Source organism: Elaeis guineensis, chromosome 6, assembly GCF_000442705.2.
Source record: "Elaeis guineensis isolate ETL-2024a chromosome 6, EG11, whole genome shotgun sequence".
NCBI classification, from domain to species: Eukaryota; Viridiplantae; Streptophyta; class Magnoliopsida; order Arecales; family Arecaceae; genus Elaeis; species Elaeis guineensis.
The window spans coordinates 123,664,902-123,683,476 of NC_025998.2; the positions used below are offsets into that span (position 1 = coordinate 123,664,902).

At 37.8% G+C, this 18,575-nt stretch overlaps 1 protein-coding gene across 1 annotated transcript; it reads left to right on the forward strand.

Annotated features, from left to right (window-relative positions):
* Nucleotides 1-32: 32 nt before the first annotated feature.
* Nucleotides 33-18,575, forward strand: LOC105060051 (magnesium transporter MRS2-3). Its single transcript, XM_073259710.1, has 6 exons — nucleotides 33-527; nucleotides 1,861-2,109; nucleotides 2,734-2,862; nucleotides 8,781-8,926; nucleotides 9,060-9,297; nucleotides 18,047-18,575. Exons 1-6 carry the CDS (start codon nucleotides 102-104, stop codon nucleotides 18,332-18,334), a joined length of 1,476 nt encoding a protein of 491 aa, XP_073115811.1. The 5' UTR covers nucleotides 33-101; the 3' UTR covers nucleotides 18,335-18,575.

Below are 18,575 nucleotides of genomic sequence, written 5' to 3' on the forward strand. Positions count from 1 at the left end.
ACACCGAGGCACCACTAAAAGTAGCCATTAATCTACTACTGCCACGATTGCTAAAACCATCACTCTCACTCACCAACGGGGAAAGAGATCGTCTCAGAGAGATGAGAATCGGAGGAGCTGCCCTTCGGCCGAAGGCCGGCCCGGCTGGGGAGGACGAGCCGGAGCTGGCGGGGGCCCGGCCGGGGAGGAAGAAGGCGTCGGCGGCTGGGGTTCGGGCGTGGCTCACGGTGGACGCTGCCGGGGAGGCGCGGGTGGTGGAGGCCGGGCGGCACTCGGTGATGCGGCGGACGGGGCTGCCGGCCAGGGACCTGCGGATCCTGGACCCGCAGCTGTCGTACCCGTCGACGGTGCTGGGGCGGGAGCGGGCCATCGTCGTCAACCTGGAGCATATCAAGGCCATCATTACCGCCCACGAGGTGCTCCTCCTCAACTACCGCGACCCCTCCGTTGCCCCCTTCGTCCAGGAACTCCAGCGCCGCCTCCTCCTCCACCACCGCCACCCCCATCCCGCCGACGACAATCACCATGTCCTCTCTCTCTCTCTCTCTCTCTCTCTCTCTCTACTTCACTTTTCTTCTAAACTTTAATGGAGTATACTGCACATATTTAATTTGCTCACACTCTGAGTTTTTTTTAATATATTTTTCTTTTTTTAATAAAAAAGATCATCTTTGATACTTCAGTAGTGTTTTCTGGTTGCTTCATTGGAACTTTTAGTGCTTTAAGTGTCAAATGCTGGGTAATTGTAGATCACGTCTCTCGTATTTCTTTTCTTTTTTCCGGTAACTGGTTCTAAATAATTAAATTTAATTGATAGAAAGGATTTATATCTCTCATTTTCTCTCTGAATGCATTTGCTTCCTCTTCTTCTTCTATTTTTTAACCAATTCTGGATTTTGCTTAACTGCTTTTAATATATGTTCATAGTATTTATGAGGATTTCTATGTGACATGTGTATGATGAGTATATCTTGACTCTGTCAGATAGTCTGCAACTTTAGAAACTTTATTTTGTGAGAATAAGAGATTTTCTCTACTGAAAATAGATAGGATGCCAGGCAATCTCAAGTGGATGATTGATCTATTAATCACATTTCGTCGCTTTAAGGAAATGTTTAAGTGGTATACCTCTCATAGAGAAGCCCCCAAAAAAATCCACATGATGTATGATGAATTATCTGAGATCAGAGGATTGCGTCCTATAGAATAGAGGGTGGAATCGAATGGAGGGTGGATTCAATAGATGGGATGTATGAGTAAATGGAGTAAACAAATTTTGTACTGAAATTTTTGAATGAAGCAGTGTGAATGAAGCAGTGTGATTGAATGGACATTGAAATGCCTTTTAAAAGTCCTACATGATCTGATCTAGCAATGCATGAAACCAAAACAGAGAGTAAGGAGAACTCAACAGGATCAAGTGTTCATAGGGGGTTTTTGTTTAGTGCCTGCAACTCTTTCATGATGTTTTTATGAGTTCACAACTTCTGAAATGCATATGGTTTGTTGTATTCACTAGATAGTTTTGCTTGAGCATTTGCAAACAAAGGTGAGAATAATTTCTTTAACATTATGTGATTCTTTAAATACAACAACCAATCTTTGCATACAAGTGATTATAGTCTTTTTTGTATTTTACCTATTTTCCTACTTGTGCCAATAGAATAGCCTTTCTAAAGAGGGTTGGGTGACTGAACTCAGCACTAAGCTGTCCCATGTACTAACTTTCATAGCTGCAGAAAATGGCATTTGTTCTTTGTGAATCTATAAGCTTTGTTCTCTTGTATATTGTCTTTTATTCCTTGTGTCTGTTGTTAGTTTCTCATGGTTATTTTTGTCAAAATTGTTGTATGTTTAAAGGAAGGTGGTGTTGGCAGCAGTGAGGATTGGACTAATGGATATGATTTGGGGGAGCCAAAGTCAAGGACTGCTAGCCCTCCTCAAGGTTCTGACGATCTTGAGTATCCTGGATCTCTTCATGCAGAGTCAGAGACAGATGAGAAAGGAAAGAGGGAGGAAATTTCCAGCAATGGGCCGAGAGATCTTCCATTTGAATTCATTGCACTGGAAGCTTGTCTAGAGGCTGCTTGCAGTTGCTTAGAGAATGAGGTCGGAAGCCTTACTTTGAGAATTTTTTTTATCCTTTTGCAGTCATTGTGTTCATTATCATAGTCCACTACTACTACTGCTGATTACTTGCTTAGTTACTATGTCTTTTGCACAGTACTGTTATATCCATTTTTGCTTTTGCTGCTTTATAGAAGAATCTTTCTCATACTTTTTGACACATTTCAAGGGATATAAATTCTTCATGACTTCAATGGCTAAGATAATCCAATCTCTATCTTTGCAAGCCAAATTAAGTAGCGCTCCCAATCAACAAGGATAGATGTCAGCTGTAGAAGTTACCCTGTACAACCATGTTTGTATTGCTTTCTGCAGTAGATGGAATCATGAATATTTTGCTGCTTATTTGAATTGAAATAGTGCCCAAAAAAAAAAAAACAAAGAGAGAGAGAGAGAGAGAGAGAGAGATCCTGTTTCTTCCCGATCTAGTTGATTGTCTGAAGACTTCAATATTTCTTGTGTATTAACATATACCTTGTATTTTCTCCTTTCCTTCATTTTCATCATTTCTAGTGACATCACATCAATTCCTCATTCAATAGTTTTCTTCCGGCTTATTTGCTTTTAAAATGTTTACTATTTTTGTTCTTTTATTTTCTTAATAAGGCAACAACACTGGAGAAAGAAGCACATCCAGCCTTGGATAAGCTGACTTCGAAGATAAGCACCCTTAACTTGGAACGTGTCCGCCAGATCAAAAGCCGATTGGTTACAATAACAGGACGTGTTCAAAAGGTCAGTAATTTTTTCTTCATGATTATATAAAGCATATGAAATCTCTATGTTGTCCATCAAGTCTTTTGCTTCTACTTGCATTAAATTTGTGCTGTTTATCATTTCTGGACAGTATACAAATTTTCATTTTGTCTAGAAATCATATTTAACAGATAACAGGACAATACTAATGGTGTAACTTTTCATTCTTATTAATAAGAAGTCTTGAAGATGTGAACTCTGCATAACCAACATTGAGATAAAGGACAGGGATAATGTTAATCATGGACACATTTGACAAGCCTAAAAATATCATGCATGTATTTATGTACAGACACCCACTCAGAATTCCTTTCTGATCAGACCATTTGCTCTTTTGTGTTCATCTATTTCTTGCTGCAATGACTGAATTTAGCTATTCTGACTTTACAAAGGACTATGCTGGTTGTATACGAGCTAGAGAAAGCAGGATATGGTGATGTCTAATTTTAGTTTGAATTTTGCTTTGGTGAAAAAAGAATCTTATAATCTGAACCATCCAAATCATGAGGGATAATATAGTAGCTTAATATTTTATCCAGTGATTGGTGAAGTGTTTTAGATTGTGCACAACATATCAAAATGGCAAAGTGATGCAGTTGGACAGGGGAGCACATGGGTCAAGCAATTATGGGAGCAGTGATAGGATGAGCCACAGCACCCACATGCATGCATGCACATCATGGGAGCCCATGGGTCAAGCAATTATGTGTGCGCCCCACCAACCCCAAACCACAACCCCCCTCCCCCGCCCCCCCCCCCCCCCCCCCCCCCCCCCGCGCATGTGTGTGGGAGAGAGAGAGAGAGGTTGTATGAGAAGGCAATCCCCTGAAATACCAGCATACCAGCTCCTGCCGGTATCTTCCAATCAGTGCTAGCCCCTCAAGGTGTCTAATGAATCCAATGACAGTACTTGTAAGTTGTGAATCCATAACTATATCTTGACTAAATCGACAAGAGAAGGATTAGAACTAGACTGGAGATTGAAGGGGAATCAAGCAGATTAAGCTTGAGGGCATTTGGGGTTTAGGAGAAGAAATAAGAAGGGAAGGGAAAGTAGCCGGCAGCATTTTGCGGGTGGGAGAGAGAGCAGCATGTTGGTTGCTGAGTGAGTGTCAGGAATGTGAGAGATATAGATGGAAGAGTGAGATTTATCCCCTCCATTATGATTGATCTTTTAATTGCAATATTTCCTGCCATTATCTTGAGATAATCTCCCTAGTTTTAAACATATTTACAGTTGAACCAGTACAGCTCTTCTTTATCTGAAGTACATGATTAATTGTGGCTGGTTAAGTGAATGAATTTGGAACATCAGATTTGAAAACATGGATGGCTCACCATTAAAAATCGTAGTGAAGAAAATTTCTTTTAGTTATGAAGATGCAGATACTTTGAATTCTGCAGATATAGGTTGGGGTAGCTGATCAAGAATACAAGCAAAAGAGAGTTTCTTGTGGCGATTTTAGCCAAACCAAAACTGAGATCATGGGTATGGATGATCTGAGAAATATTGATTGTGAGAGGCTCTCTGTTAGGGTGGAAAAGGGTGTAGGAGGTATGGTGAATGTCTGGAAGGTTAAGAAAGATGGTGTCTGCTGCCGATAAAGAATGGAAATTAAATTCTGTTTATATTCTTTTCTTAGACTCTACTCAATGTCCTGTAGTGTCTCTACTCTTGCAAAACCATTTCTTTTAGTACAAAATGAGTTTGATGGTGTGGTATACTTGGTTCTATGATTCTTTACAATAAAATGGATTGTGTTGATCCATCTAAATGGGTGCTAGAGGTAATTCTCTAGGTAAAGAAAAGTCCCAGCACTTATTCATTAGTTTATTTCCTCTACTGTTAATCTTATTAGATCAACAGATCAATGTGGATTTGGAGTGGAAGATTTCATTTCACCTTTTATTGGCAAAAAATAATATCTCTATTTATTGAAGCTTATTCATCCTACTATCCTAATGGATATTCACATTATGTTCTCATTCCAATAGTTGTTTGAATAGGTGTATAACTATTATAATTACACTTTCTCTAAAACCTGCTGAATATTGTCATGCCCTGGCCCGAGGCCTGAGCTGAGTGTGCGACAAGCGGCCAGATGTTCTTAGGGTTCAATCCTAAAGGACATGCAAGGCCTGTTTTTTCCTTCAAATATTTATATTATTTTAGATTCATCATTCAAGTAGTGGGAGAATACTTTTAATAATAATGAGAAAATCTAATTAATTTCTCCATAGAAATATGAATCATAAGTCTTCTAGATCCTAGACTTCTTACTGCTTCGTCTTATGCCCTACATGCTCTTCTGGATCTGAAAAAATAAAAAGGAGTGAGCTTTGCAGACTCAGTAAGTTTTCAATAGCTTTGAGGAATCAAGCATAATTAAATTCTTTTCCTAAATATAGCAGTTGACAATAATAGATGCATATATCAAAATAATTTTAATTTTTAAAAATGTATCATGCATAATAGTAAAACATAAAATCCTCTCAATCTTTGGTGACTATTGTCATAATCAGTCCTGTGATAAGGTCCGGAAGAGACAAGCTCTTGAATATAGAACACGCGATCCATCAGTATGTACCAGTGATCAATCCCACTTCTAGGCCCAGAAAGAAATTACTTCTGATTCACACGGTCATGATTAACTTTGTGAGAAGGTAAAAAGATTAGTCTTACAAATAAATACGCGATGCATCAGTGTGTGTCAGCAATCAACCCCAACTAACTAGATCCAGAAAGATTAATTTTACTAGCAATCAGCTCCGATTGCTTAGGCTCAGGAGAAGCTAGTTTCTTGTCATGTGGCCAATGATCAGTTCTGTTGGCTAGACCAAGATCATAGTCTAACTAGAGAGTTTTTTTATAATCTCCACAATAACCAACATATTTATTTTCATAACATTTGTCAATATATTTTCACATTTTATTTCTAACAACAATAAAAAAAATTTCAGTCAAAAGTTCTTGCAAGCGTAATACCATGCAACATAGAGGAATCATCTTGTTTAAAAATTTTACAATCACGTTAGGATAACACTATACTTGATCCATAATTTTGAATTTCATTTTATAAACTACGTACTTTTCCGAACTTTCAATTTTTTAATACTATATTAATTTTTGTACAATTTTTAAATTAGAAATACATTAAACAAAATCTTAGAGATAAATGGAATTTACCATTTTAGATCAATCAGATCCAAAATTCGACTCGTGGTCTGATCCTTAAATCCGTGCTCCTCTTGATCTAGATCAAACCTTGGATTAGATCTATTTCATTAATCAAAAAAAATTATGCTAATTAGACTAGATTCAGTCAATCAATTGAGGTATAAAGGAAAGAGTAATTGAGGTTTGATTTATTTGATCTTACTTGACCAACATAGAAAAGAGAGAGATGCTCGATCTAGGCCAGTTGAAATTCTTTTCTGGAGGAGGGGTTGGATTAAGGGTGGCAATCGGGTTGGATCGGATATAAATGGATCAGGTCAGATACGGATCGAATTAAAAAAATTTAAATTCGGATCCGACCTATTAATTTAAATAGGTCAGATTTTAAAATCCGAATCCGATCTATTTAATAAATAGGTTATCCGATCCAACATGATTACGATCCATTTTTAACCCATTAAAATAAAATCCAATCCGTTTAATGACCCATTTTTAAAATAAAAAATAAAAAAAATTGCTCTCTCCATCTTCGATCTCTGTGGCTTTGCCCTTGCCGCATCTCCGCCCAACCGCCTCTCCGGCCTCTATCCTCGCTGCGCTATAGGTCGCCTCCAGCTCCACCCAACCGGCCGCCCTTGCCAAGCTTGAGGTTCTCAGAGTAGTCGGAGAGGGAGATATCGGAGATGTTGAGCTCCAGGATGCCGTTATGGGTGAAGCCGAACATATCGAAGGAGATGATGGTCTGCCCGTCGGATCGGACCTCCATCATCCATATCTCCATCGTTGACGGTCGAAAACAAGCCAGAAGCACCACCATGAGGAACAAGCGGAGGAGGGCCATTATTGCCACTGAAGGCTTCGAGGTTTCCAGATCGAGCGATCCGGACCTCCGTCATCTGGATCTCCATCGTCGATGGCTAGGAGGTCAGAAGCTCCACTACAAGGAGCAGCAGGTGGAGGAGGACCATTGTCACCGCCAAAGGCTCCGAGGTTCCTAGATCGAGTGATCCGGACCTTCGTCACTAGGATCTCCATTGTCGATGGTCGGAAGGAGACCAGAAGTGGCACCGCGAGGAGGAACAGGTGGAGGAGGGCCATCATTGCCGCTGAAGGCTCTGAGATTCTACCAGATCTCAATTGCTCAATTTGATGGCGACTAGTGTGAGCTGCCGGTGGGAGCGAGCAGTGAAGCGAACGGCTGCGGGGGCAACGGCATGGAGGAACTCACGAACCTCGACGCGCTGGAATGGAAGAGGGAGGTGACGGAGGGTGAGACGATGAGAATTTAGGCTCTAGGGCTTTTTGGGAAGGAGAAGAGGAAAAGCAGGAAGCACAGATGCGAGGCGATGGGGCGTTGAAATTTCGTGGATCCGATTCACAGTCATGGGAATCTTCAAATGGGTCGCTCAAATTTTGCCATGGGCCCATAGTCCAAATATGTTAAATAAAAATCATAAATGGGTTAAACAAGTGAGCACGTTGAGAAATTTAAATCCAAATCCGATCTATTTAATAAATGGGTTAAACAGGTCGATTCGTTTACGACCTGAATCCATTTAAATCAATACCAAATCTGTTTAAGACGAGTCGAACGTGGGTTGGATTGGCGGGTCGGGTCATATTTTGTCGCCCCTAGGCTGGATCCACTTAATTTAGGTCTAATCAAGGGCCTGGCCTATTCGGATTGGGTCGACCAACAGGTTCTTGGTTCGAGCTTAGTTAAATTATGGGCCCGATCCAACAGGGTGAGACTAAAATGGGTTTCCTTTTTCATTTTTTTTCTCTTTTTTTTTCTTTTTTTTTCTTTTTTTTTCTTTGCTCTTTTTTTTCTTTTTTTCCTCTTTTCCCCTTCCCTCCCCTCCCCCTTCCCTTGGCCACCAATGGATGCTAAAATAAGGGTTTCCCCTAGCCTTTTAAGGGAGAAAGGAGGAAAGGGAAAAGGAGATGAGGTTCAAGGATCGGGTGGTGGGGGCGCAGCCAAGTGCTGGTGGCGGTAGTGGTGGCTCAGCCAGTGTTGCTGGTTCCCGACAAAACAAACCAAAACTCTTGGAAAGAGGAAAATAGGGGAATTTGAGAGGAGGGGGGGGGGGATTCGGGTTATTAAGCTCGATTGTGGCAGCCGATGGCCACTCGGTGGTGAGGAAGAAGGGAGAGGAAGGCGAAGAGGGGTTCAATGGTGGCTTGATCACAAGTGAAGTGGGGTTTAAAAAGAAGAAATTTGGATAGGATTAGCTCGGCTTAACAGCAGATAAGATCAGCCTTCGCTGGTATAACCACCCCAGACGGCCTTCAGCCATTCCTCACTCGCCTGTGACACCTATTTGGCCATTCGTGCAGTCTTAGCCCTCCCATGGCAAGGGATTGGATAGGGGATTAGATTCCCCTGCTCCGATACTTTTTTTTTTTTTTTTTTTGAAATTTTTATGATGAAGTCGGCAAGCCTTGCTGACTTCAACACAAACCAGGCCCAATTGGATCGGTTCTCACAATTATGCTTTGACAAAATATGAAGAGCTGCACCACAGAATGCAATCAAATAAAATGTAATACTTTGGTGTTACAGAAAAGGGGGCGTTCTGCAGAAAATTAAGTTAGTCCAACTGGTTGACAATTGTTCTCTATATTGATCTGGTTTGAATTTATATGGAACCTAGCAATACCTCTTTATTGTGTTATCCAGTTTTGCTTGTTAACTTAATTGGCTGTCAATATATCATAGGTCAGAGATGAACTTGAACACCTCTTGGATGATGATGATGATATGGCTGAGATGTATTTGACGGAAAAGTTGATGCAGCAAAATATCTCTGATGGTTCTTCTCATTCTTCTATATATAATCGTGGTGATGACATGTATGATGACAGGTACCTTAACAGTTGCTTTAAGAATGTTGTCCCTGAGCTGTGTTGTCTCTGGCCTGTGCTTGTCCAGTGAGATGTTAAAATGCTTCATTTTACCGTTTGAGTTACTTTGTGGAAAATATTGTTTGTTTTGAAGGCTGCATGCTGAGAGTTTGTCGGAGGAGAATGATGTTGGCAATAATCATGAAGATGACTCGCAGAATATTGACCATGACCGCTCACTGTCTGCGCCCAGTGTTATCAATGGGGATGGCCATGGAAACCATACTTGCAGCACAAGAAGTGGTGTCAAACATCTTGATGTAGAAGAGCTTGAAATGCTTTTGGAAGCCTATTTTGTACAGATTGACAGCACATTAAACAAACTATCCACGGTATGTAGCATCTGAACTGGGAAAAAATAAAAAATGAAGAAGAAGAAAAGTAAATGTTCATTATTGCTAAATTGTTGTCACGCCCCGAACCCAACACCCGGGTCGGATACGTGATGGCCGCACACTCCTTAGAGCAAGCCCTAAAGAATATGCAAGGCCAAAATAAATCATTACAACCTTAACATCCATAACAATTAATTTCAATAATAATTCATAAAATTTTGTATAATTACAATTAACATTTCTTCAATTCTCTGATCAGATACTATGACACTCTATTTATCCTTCTGCTCACCCGTAAATCCAAACCATAGCCAATCTAAGTCATCCTGCAACTCTGAGAAAAAAAAAAAAAGATGAAGGGATGTGAGCTTTACAGCCCAGTAAGAATTCCCATATCACACTGATATAGTAATATAGTCTGAAAATAAGGATAAGCAATAAAATATAAAATCTCATGTTCAATGTCCAAAATAATGCAAACATTCATAAATTTTCTGTCTTGTCAAAATAGATGCATCATCATATGTTAACAGGTAAAATACTTTTGTTCAACAATTATTTCATGTCTTATCTTTCATTTCTCCTTTCATAATCACATGATTTTTAACAGTTTCCTTCTGGCTCTGGACTATCCAAGTCTATACCTCAGTCATCATCCGGATCGAATCCATTTAAAAAGTCTTTCAAGACTGTCCCAGGATGAGCTCCTGGCCGGCTGTCCCACGTACCAAAGCCCGTGAGAGGCTGTCCCAGGCATAAGCTCCTGGCGGGCTGTCCCAGGCATGAGCTCCTGGCCGGCTGATCCACCTGTAAGCTAGTGGGGGCTGTCCCAGGCATAAGCTCCTGGCGGGCTGTCCCAGGCATAAGCTCCTGGCCGGCTGTTCCACATGACAAGGCTAGTCCATACCATATATCTCTTTCTTTTCATTTAATCATTATGTGTTGTATTCATCAATCAATTCTGTCTTCCATTATGATCAATTCAGATATGTCATATCCATATAATCATGCCATCAATCTCTGATACATATATATTAACATAACATACTCATGCTCAAAATCAAATAACAGTATCTCAGATATAATAATTTCATCAATCTCAAATCCGACGATGCAAAACCAATAATGCAAGACCAACAGTAAAATAGCATATATATAATGGTGATCATGTACAGGGATTCTTACCTTTACCGGTGACTGATCCAAACACAGAAATCAATGTTCTTCTTTGATTTATGAATTTCTTTAACAAAATATTCCACTCGATATCATATGCAGACAATCATCTCTTCATAACCCTGATCAAATATAAAAATCATATATAGAGAAAATTATCGATAATCGATCCTAATAACACAGATCGAGGACCTCTCTTAGAATTAATCAAAATTAGGATTTGTCTATGTATCAGGATCCTCCACTGATCCATAAAACTTCTAGAGAGAGAAAATCCATGAAGAGAGAGAAAATTCTAGAGAGAGAAAGTGGAGAGAGAATCTTCGTATCTTTTCGATGAGGCAATCATGGTCGAGACCATCAGAGGTCCTATCAGGATGACTCAATATGAATCAAGTGTTATAATTTTGAATAGAATCAGACTGGAATCAGATCTACCGCACGAATTTCGGAGCAATCTCAAATCATCTTATTTTCATCCTCAAGTTTATTCTAGGGTTCATGATGCAATCAAAGAGGAAGAAAAGATCCTAGAGAGACAAAATCCGTAAAGAGAGAGAAAAGTCTAGAGAGAGAATCTAGAGAGAGAAAATGTAGAGAGAGAAGGTACAGAGAGGAGAGAGAAAAGAGAGAGAAAGAAGAGAGAAAGGAGAGAGAGGAGAATTCTCTCCTTCTTCTTCTTTTTTATTTTATTTTATTTTATTTTTATTTTTATTTTTTTTCTCTTTCTCTTTTTCCTTTTTTTTTCTTTTCTTTTTCTTTTTCCTTTTTCTTTTCTTTTTCTTTTTCCTTTTTCTTTTCTTTTTCTTTTCTTCTTCTTCTTCCTTTCTTCTTTTCTTCCCGCGGCCTCCCTTGGCTGAAACAGGGGAGGACCGTGAGGTCCCCCCCCTCGATGGCTCGGGCTCCGACGGCTTGACCGGAGATCCGGCAACAGGTGGAGGCGGCGGTGAGCAATGGACGGCCGGCGGCAAGGTTCGGCCGGCAAAAATCAAAAAGAGATCGAAAAAATAGGGGATTTCTTGTTCATGGATTTTCCGGCGAAGACGGTGGCCGACGGCGAGGCTTTGGGCCAGGGGAGAAAGGAAAGAGGGAGAGGAAGAAGGGGAGGGGCTTACCTCGAGCTCCGGCAGCCGAGAAGAACTCCGGCAATCTTTTTCTTTTCCATCTAAGAACCCGCGGATCTTTTTGAAAAAAATCCCTCAATCTCTCAAAATCCCGTGATAAAAACCTAAAGGAAGGGGAAAGGGAATTTTATAGAGGAGGAATCCGGTTTTTACTCGGATTCTCCACTCCTTTTCATGGTGGGAAGAAGACTCTCAACGGGAGTCTTCTTCCTCCCGATTCCTCTGTTTTTTTTTTTTTTTTTTTTTCTAGGTCGTTACATTCTCCCCTCCTTAAAATAATTTCGTCCTCGAAATTAGGTTATGTCGTTTGAGATATCTATTTCAAAGTATACATTCTTCATGTCATTCTCAAGCTTACAATAATGTCTTTTATTTCTCATGATCTTGTTATAACAAAATTATTTAAAATTTCAAACTCATCCCTTCTTATTGATTTCTCAACTTTTTGAAGAACTGTAACATTTTAAACTTGTATTAATATACCACCGTTATTTGTCTAATACATTTCACTCGAAATTCATAATTATCTCATACTACCCCTGATAAATAAAGATCAAACATCGAGCACTCTTTACAATCATCGATTTCTTTCTTCACTTGATTTTTTTCAACAAATTTTTATATATATAGACTCTCATCTTAAGAAAAATCTCAATCTTCTATATCAGTTCAAGTAACAATATTAGATTTTTTTTAAAAAAAAATATGAGATCTATGTCAGGACATTCTAAATTTGAACTAATATCAGAACTATCAAGCTATTAATAAACTTGAGATATCTAAAATTTTTTTTGCATTATCTATAATGAAGCAACCTACTAACAAAATTTATCTGACTATGATCAGATTAAAAATTATTCTTTATTAACAACTAATGTATTCCATAATATCTTCAGAATCAAAGAATTAATATTTCTAATCAATTTAACCCACCATGCTTTTGCTGCGCATTCTGATCTTGATTTATCAAATTATATAATTATATCAAAGATAAAAATATCCTTATATGTTAGATCGATCCAAGCTAGATCCAACCTTCAAATTTTAGATAAAACTTAGGGCAAAATTTTAAGTTTCTTCATCTTTACTACCTTTGGGTATAGCATATAAAAATTAAATCTTGATCTACTTCCTATATTTGAAATTATTGTATAAGTTTCATCACTCTTTCAAGAATCCAACATATCTAGAATCAATTAGAGTTAACTTTAGATTTACCTTACAATCATTTAGATAATTTCTAAATCAATCTTCTTTTTTTTTAAAAGAATTAATTCTAATTTGACAACTAAAAGAACTCAAGTCAACATCCTTAAGTAGAATCAACTTGATTATTTCTTATAGAATTCTCTTCATCATAACTATTAATATTAATCAATAAATCTATACAAAATCTTGTCCCTTGTATAAGTCATTCAAACTTTAACACTAGTAAGATATCTTATTTCAATTCAGAAATTCAAACTCTGACTTGAATAATTAATACACTTCACCATCTTCAACAATCACAAGAAAAATTAAAAAAAATCTAATCCAAAGATAGTAATATGAATTATTAAAGATTTCATCATAACCTGTATATCGTACTCTGACAAAATAAATTTTCTTCTTTACTTTAACAACAATATCAAAATACTTTTGATCTACTTAGAAAAATAAACTTTTGACTTGAAATTCAATGCAACTTGAAAGATCAAGGAATCATATTCAGAATATAATATTTTGAGTAACCAAAAATTTTACCAAGATGTGTATCTCATATTCTCATAATAAAATTCAAGTATATTTTTCATTTAAAATTGAGTTTCATATATGATCCTCTTATAGATTCAATGTTCAAAAAATATTTCTCTCTCATATGATGAAATTTCTTCTTAGACCATACCCTAATTAACTTTCTTTTGATAAATTCAAAATTCATAACGCATCAGACAATTATCATCGAAATTAGAAAAGTATCATGATCTTCAATCATAAAATCATCTAGTATTCTCAACATAACTTATCAATACCTCCCACTTCATTCCAAGGTCAACTCTTTTCATACTTAGGTCAACCTTACTAATTGAAATCCAAGATATAACTCGTCAATTTTATTATAGATAACATATGCCACTTATGCATAAATTCCATCTTAATATCTATTGATTCGAAATCTAAATATTAAATCTTCTCTTTCATATCTATCGTGTTCCTCATGATCATAACCTAAGTTCAGATATCACTAGAATTACAATTCTGAATAATTATAACCTTAAACTCAAATACCACTTAAATCGTATTTTCTAGTGATCATAACCTAAACTCTAATATCATTTTATCATACCTTTAATGATCAAAATCTTAAACTCTGATATTATCAATCATACTTTAGTGATTATAATCCCAAAGTTTTGATATCACTTATATGACAATCCCTAGTGACCTTAAACTTGGCTCTAGTACTATTCTGTCATATCCTAATCACTTATATCATTGTCTCCAAATGAACGTAACCTAAGCTCTAAGCTCAGATGCCACTCTGTCACATCCTACTGATCTTACATAAAGTTTTAATATCTCTTCATAATCTCTAGTGATCTTAAACCTAAGCTTTGATATTATTCTATCACATCCAAATCATTTATATTGTAATCTCCAATGATCATAACCTAAGCTCTGATATTACTCTGTAATATTCTAATCACTCATATCATAATCCCTAACGATCATATCCTATGCTCTGATACCATTTTGTCACGCCCCGAACCCAACACCCGGGTCGGATACGTGATGGCCGCACACTCCTTAGAGCAAGCCCTAAAGAATATGCAAGGCCAAAATAAATCATTACAACCTTAACATCCATAACAATTAATTTCAATAATAATTCATAAAATTTTGTATAATTACAATTAACATTTCTTCAATTCTCTGATCAGATACTATGACACTCTATTTATCCTTCTGCTCACCCGTAAATCCAAACCATAGCCAATCTAAGTCATCCTGCAACTCTGAGAAAAAAAAAAAAGATGAAGGGATGTGAGCTTTACAGCCCAGTAAGAATTCCCATATCACACTGATATAGTAATATAGTCTGAAAATAAGGATAAGCAATAAAATATAAAATCTCATGTTCAATGTCCAAAATAATGCAAACATTCATAAATTTTCTGTCTTGTCAAAATAGATGCATCATCATATGTTAACAGGTAAAATACTTTTGTTCAACAATTATTTCATGTCTTATCTTTCATTTCTCCTTTCATAATCACATGATTTTTAACAGTTTCCTTCTGGCTCTGGACTATCCAAGTCTATACCTCAGTCATCATCCGGATCGAATCCATTTAAAAAGTCTTTCAAGACTGTCCCAGGATGAGCTCCTGGCCGGCTGTCCCACGTACCAAAGCCCGTGAGAGGCTGTCCCAGGCATAAGCTCCTGGCGGGCTGTCCCAGGCATGAGCTCCTGGCCGGCTGATCCACCTGTAAGCTAGTGGGGGCTGTCCCAGGCATAAGCTCCTGGCGGGCTGTCCCAGGCATAAGCTCCTGGCCGGCTGTTCCACATGACAAGGCTAGTCCATACCATATATCTCTTTCTTTTCATTTAATCATTATGTGTTGTATTCATCAATCAATTCTGTCTTCCATTATGATCAATTCAGATATGTCATATCCATATAATCATGCCATCAATCTCTGATACATATATATTAACATAACATACTCATGCTCAAAATCAAATAACAGTATCTCAGATATAATAATTTCATCAATCTCAAATCCGACGATGCAAAACCAATAATGCAAGACCAACAGTAAAATAGCATATATATAATGGTGATCATGTACAGGGATTCTTACCTTTACCGGTGACTGATCCAAACACAGAAATCAATGTTCTTCTTTGATTTATGAATTTCTTTAACAAAATATTCCACTCGATATCATATGCAGACAATCATCTCTTCATAACCCTGATCAAATATAAAAATCATATATAGAGAAAATTATCGATAATCGATCCTAATAACACAGATCGAGGACCTCTCTTAGAATTAATCAAAATTAGGATTTGTCTATGTATCAGGATCCTCCACTGATCCATAAAACTTCTAGAGAGAGAAAATCCATGAAGAGAGAGAAAATTCTAGAGAGAGAAAGTGGAGAGAGAATCTTCGTATCTTTTCGATGAGGCAATCATGGTCGAGACCATCAGAGGTCCTATCAGGATGACTCAATATGAATCAAGTGTTATAATTTTGAATAGAATCAGACTGGAATCAGATCTACCGCACGAATTTCGGAGCAATCTCAAATCATCTTATTTTCATCCTCAAGTTTATTCTAGGGTTCATGATGCAATCAGAGAGGAAGAAAAGATCCTAGAGAGACAAAATCCGTAAAGAGAGAGAAAAGTCTAGAGAGAGAATCTAGAGAGAGAAAATGTAGAGAGAGAAGGTACAGAGAGGAGAGAGAAAAGAGAGAGAAAGAAGAGAGAAAGGAGAGAGAGGAGAATTCTCTCCTTCTTCTTCTTTTTTATTTTATTTTATTTTATTTTTATTTTTATTTTTTTTCTCTTTCTCTTTTTCCTTTTTTTTTCTTTTCTTTTTCTTTTTCCTTTTTCTTTTCTTTTTCTTTTTCCTTTTTCTTTTCTTTTTCTTTTCTTCTTCTTCTTCCTTTCTTCTTTTCTTCCCGCGGCCTCCCTTGGCTGAAACAGGGGAGGACCGTGAGGTCCCCCCCCTCGATGGCTCGGGCTCCGACGGCTTGACCGGAGATCCGGCAACAGGTGGAGGCGGCGGTGAGCAATGGACGGCCGGCGGCAAGGTTCGGCCGGCAAAAATCAAAAAGAGATCGAAAAAATAGGGGATTTCTTGTTCATGGATTTTCCGGCGAAGACGGTGGCCGACGGCGAGGCTTTGGGCCAGGGGAGAAAGGAAAGAGGGAGAGGAAGAAGGGGAGGGGCTTACCTCGAGCTCCGGCAGCCGAGAAGAACTCCGGCAATCTTTTTCTTTTCCATCTAAGAACCCGCGGATCTTTTTGAAAAAAATCCCTCAATCTCTCAAAATCCCGTGATAAAAACCTAAAGGAAGGGGAAAGGGAATTTTATAGAGGAGGAATCCGGTTTTTACTCGGATTCTCCACTCCTTTTCACGGTGGGAAGAAGACTCTCAACGGGAGTCTTCTTCCTCCCGATTCCTCTGTTTTTTTTTTTTTTTTTTTTCTAGGTCGTTACAATTGTCTTCATCTCGAAAGCACAAATAATAAGCAAAAGAGACAAATTACAGAACTAAAGAGAATTCAAAATTTTATATGTTTTCTTATAAAGCAATTTGTTTATTTCATAATGTTGCCCGACATTATTTGGAATTGAATACATTCCATTGTTCGATGTTTTAGACTGAAGCCAAATCTCGTCCATGACTTTCGCTGTTGCCATGGTTTTAAGCATTTGTGAAATATCCACTACTCTCATGATTCTTTCTCATTCTTCTTGGACATTGATGTTGGAGAGGCATATCAAGAAATAAATTAATAGCCAGTTTTCAATATCCATGACTACAATGAAGATGTATCATGCTTGATGATTATATTTCTGTTAGAAACTAGATTTGGTATGCGGACTATCTATCCAGAGGACTTTGGGTCTTGAAGTTTAAAAGTTTCCAAAATTACATTTGATATAACCTGTTTCCATGGTTTCTCTATGCATTTAATTTGGTAATATTTATTGTAGATTTTACCATGAACTTTTAATATTTAACCTTGTTGCAGCAACAATGGCTGTAATATATATTGCATATTTTGTTCTGTTGACTTAAAATTGTTCGCTACTTTGGTGGTTGTCATATTTTTGCTACGGTTATCAGTTGTCGTTCACTGGTTCCCTCTTGCCATGTAGAATGGCAGACCAGCTGATTGAAAGGGGAACAAAGGAAACAAAAATCTTAATAACAATATGCAACTGCTCTCTGATTACTGATTTTGTCAAGTCATAAGTTGCCTTTGTTGACCATCCCATGCAATACCTTCCCCAATTCTTCTTCCACTCACCTCCTATTATAATCTGATCATCCATATATTTTGCAAAGAAAATTGAAGCAAATTAATGTTTAAATTACTTGCATACTAATAACTTGAATGGTGCTGGCTGAATATAGAGATAGCTGGACGATGTACTTTCCTACTGCAAGTAAATTAACTAAAATTGATAGGTAGCGCACCTGCACTCTCACCGGAAGCATATATTCACTCACCCCAGATTGAAAATTACTCGTTTCAGTCATCTGCTACTGTTTGGAACCAAATTGATGGCTCCCATAACTTTCATTTACAATGTTTTTAAAACGAGCATTGTTTGACAAATGCTTTTGCATGTGTATTGGGTTGAGTAGATAACTTGTACCAAGTAACTTCAATATGATGTGTTCTCATTGTTGTCTACTTTCATGTTTTCCATGAAGCTGAGGGAGTATGTTGATGATACTGAGGATTACATCAACATCATGCTGGATGACAAACAGAACCATCTATTACAAATGGGGGTCATGCTAACCACTGCAACCTTGATAGTAAGCGCCTTTGTCGTACTAGCTGGCATATTTGGCATGAACATCCAAGTTGATTTGTTTGATGAGAAGAAGTCTGGTATGCACGAGTTCTTGTGGACTGTGGGTGGTGGAGCTACGGGAAGTATATTTCTGTATGTAATTGCCATTGCATGGTGTAAGCATAGACGTTTGCTTGAGTAATACCTTTCAGCCATCTTTATTTATACGAGTCCTTTTAGTTGGGACAATACTAGGTTAGGAGTTCTTCATTATGTGTGTATTTTGTGAACTTATATTAGAAGAGGCTTGGCCCTGGAGTTAGTGTACTGCTTTATTGTCCTTGTGTTTTATGTTGTATGCAACAAATAAAACTCCTACTGTTGTTGTATGAAAATTTTATTGCCTTTGAACCGATCTTATGGCAAGATCGTTTTTTTGTTTA

What these genes read in the sequence shown, in the direction of transcription:
- LOC105060051 (XM_073259710.1), top strand. Translation starts at nt 102, where the DNA reads ATGAGAATCGGAGGAGCTGCCCTTCGGCCGAAGGCCGGCCCGGCTGGG. An exon ending in CCGCCGACGACAATCACCAT is followed by an intron (nt 528 to 1,860) that starts GTCCTCTCTCTC and finishes GTATGTTTAAAG; the next exon opens with GAAGGTGGTGTTGGCAGCAG. An exon ending in GCAGTTGCTTAGAGAATGAG is followed by an intron (nt 2,110 to 2,733) that starts GTCGGAAGCCTT and finishes TTTCTTAATAAG; the next exon opens with GCAACAACACTGGAGAAAGA.